At 51.2% G+C, this 1,981-nt stretch overlaps 1 protein-coding gene across 1 annotated transcript; it reads right to left on the minus strand.

The window, feature by feature from the left end:
• Nucleotides 1-44: 44 nt before the first annotated feature.
• On the minus strand, nt 45-992 carry LOC123040012 (uncharacterized). The gene is made up of 2 exons (XM_044462971.1): nt 271-992; nt 45-123 (listed from the first exon to the last, which is right to left on the minus strand). The coding sequence occupies exons 1-2, from the start codon at nt 613-615 to the stop codon at nt 91-93; spliced, it is 378 nt and encodes a 125-aa protein (XP_044318906.1). The 5' UTR covers nt 616-992; the 3' UTR covers nt 45-90.
• Between the last annotated feature and the right edge of the window lie 989 nt (nt 993-1,981).

The raw sequence follows: 1,981 nt of genomic DNA on the forward strand, positions 1-1,981 counted from the left end.
CTGAAGACTAAAACCAGGAGAACTCATTCTGAAGACTACCGTACCTTCGTAGATGTTGCAGGTTCGGTTGGACTTGTCATAGTTGGTGCACTATCCATCGGGGCCAATCATGCTCTTGTACAGCTACGGTCATGGTCAGCAATTCAGCATGCTCCATCATATTAACCGAAATTTTGCATCTATCAAACAACAACCAGTCTTTTTGTAGTACGTATGTTCATAGATACAGAAGAAATGCCGCCGCTATTAATTGGTACTGAGTTTACCTACCTGGAGGTGGTCAGCCCCGTCCGCCTTGTCCTTGTCGGGGGTGAGGAACTCGGGGCCCTTGTCTAGCTTGCAGCAGGCGCCGCACCCCGTCGAGCACCGCCACCGCACCCCCCGCTTCGGCTTCTCCGGCTGCTGGTTCCTCAACTCAATCTCCTGGCCCGGTGGCCCCTGCCCCTCTTCCGCCGCTGGGCGAGCCTTACTGTCCCTGGCCGGTCTAGCGCTGGGCTTCTTGTTGCTGCTGGGGATCTCAGAGCGCCCAGGCAAGGGCTGGGCTGGGGCTTGGCCTCGCCCCGCCGCTGGCCGTTCCTCCTCTTCCCACCCGATGGTGGTCACGCCGGCCGCCATATCGTCCTCCGCCGCGACGCCTCGCACAAAGCGAGCACGCCGGCCACCTTATCGTCCTCCGCCGCGATGCATCGCCCCATTCCCCATTCCTGGGCTTCGGCGGCGCGAACGCCAACGCCCGCCGCGACGCCTCGCCCCATCCTGGGCTCGGGCGGCGCGTGCGCGCGCTCGCGTGCTCGTCCTTGTGGCGGCCGAGGCCACCGTCTCCCTGGCCCACCTCACCGTGCCCCCGCTCGCAGCCGAGCAGCTCCAGCGTGCCAGAGGCCCTGCCGTCGCCGGATCCGCGCGGGGGCTTTGCCCGGAGGACCCAAACGGCGGCGGCGAGGAGAGGACGAGAAGGGGGGTGGCGGCCGCTGCGCAGGCGAGATGCGCCAGAGTGGCAGAGCTTTGTGACAGGAGGGGCGCAACACTCCCTAGGGTCTTTTTTAAAAAAGTGAAACGTTTTTTCTCAGAATATCCACTTAAAATAGGACTGCGGGTTGAACACCAAAAAACATAGGGGCTTTTTCGCAAACTTGCTGACGACGTACGACCAGAAGCAATAAGTGCTTTAGAAACTACTAGGGTTTCGTCCGGCTTTCTTGGTAAAGCAACATCACCGATACAACCAATAATTAAGTATGGAAAAATAAATAAGCCTACAGGAACTGGGTGTTGACCGTGTGCATCTTTTTCCAAAAAGGCCACGTATATTAAGTACCAGAAACCCTTACAAGAACACTCTATAAAATTGAAAATTACATCCAACCATTCAGGGTACCAAAGTCTTCTTCGTCATGCATCCACCGGCCACACGTAATGAACAAAGCTCGTTGCCGCAGCGGATCAAACTTGTTTAAATCAGGGAAGATGTAAAAGCAATGACCAGGAGGTCATCGATATAGACCCGAAGACGTCGATCACTCTAACGTACATCTTAACCATGTAGAGACCTGGTGTGTATTCATTTCTACGTATCTCCTAGATGCCATATTATGAGTTAATAAAGGCACCTTTTATGTAAAAGTACTCCAGGATAGCATGATGATATGTAATTTAACATAGGAGACCGTGTCAGTATCAAACATGAGTACTTTCCTTATCGGAACCGAAAGAGTATTGTGGAAATTAAATCTAGCAAAAGTGCATGACTAGCCATTCTCCACGCCTGCAGGCTATAAACAGGAATTAATAAATCCACCATCAACTATATCAGCCAGCAAACTTCTATAATAGCATATTTCTCAAATCAACAAAATTACATATTTCAAAAGTACATTTTGTGATACATATATGCATATGATTTATGAACATCGTATCTGCATATTTTTAAAGTTGATAAAAGTAATAAAGAGAAGTTGTAAAACAAATAAAACTCGAGCTTGGC

The sequence above is a fragment of the Triticum aestivum genome, chromosome 2B, assembly GCF_018294505.1.
Source record: "Triticum aestivum cultivar Chinese Spring chromosome 2B, IWGSC CS RefSeq v2.1, whole genome shotgun sequence".
Classification (NCBI taxonomy): Eukaryota; Viridiplantae; Streptophyta; class Magnoliopsida; order Poales; family Poaceae; genus Triticum; species Triticum aestivum.

Coding starts and splice junctions, on each gene's coding strand:
- LOC123040012 (XM_044462971.1), bottom strand. CDS start 615: ATGGCGGCCGGCGTGACCACCATCGGGTGGGAAGAGGAGGAACGGCCA. Junction 124..270: donor ACGGGGCTGACCACCTCCAG/GTAGGTAAACTC, acceptor CCATGACCGTAG/CTGTACAAGAGCATGATTGG.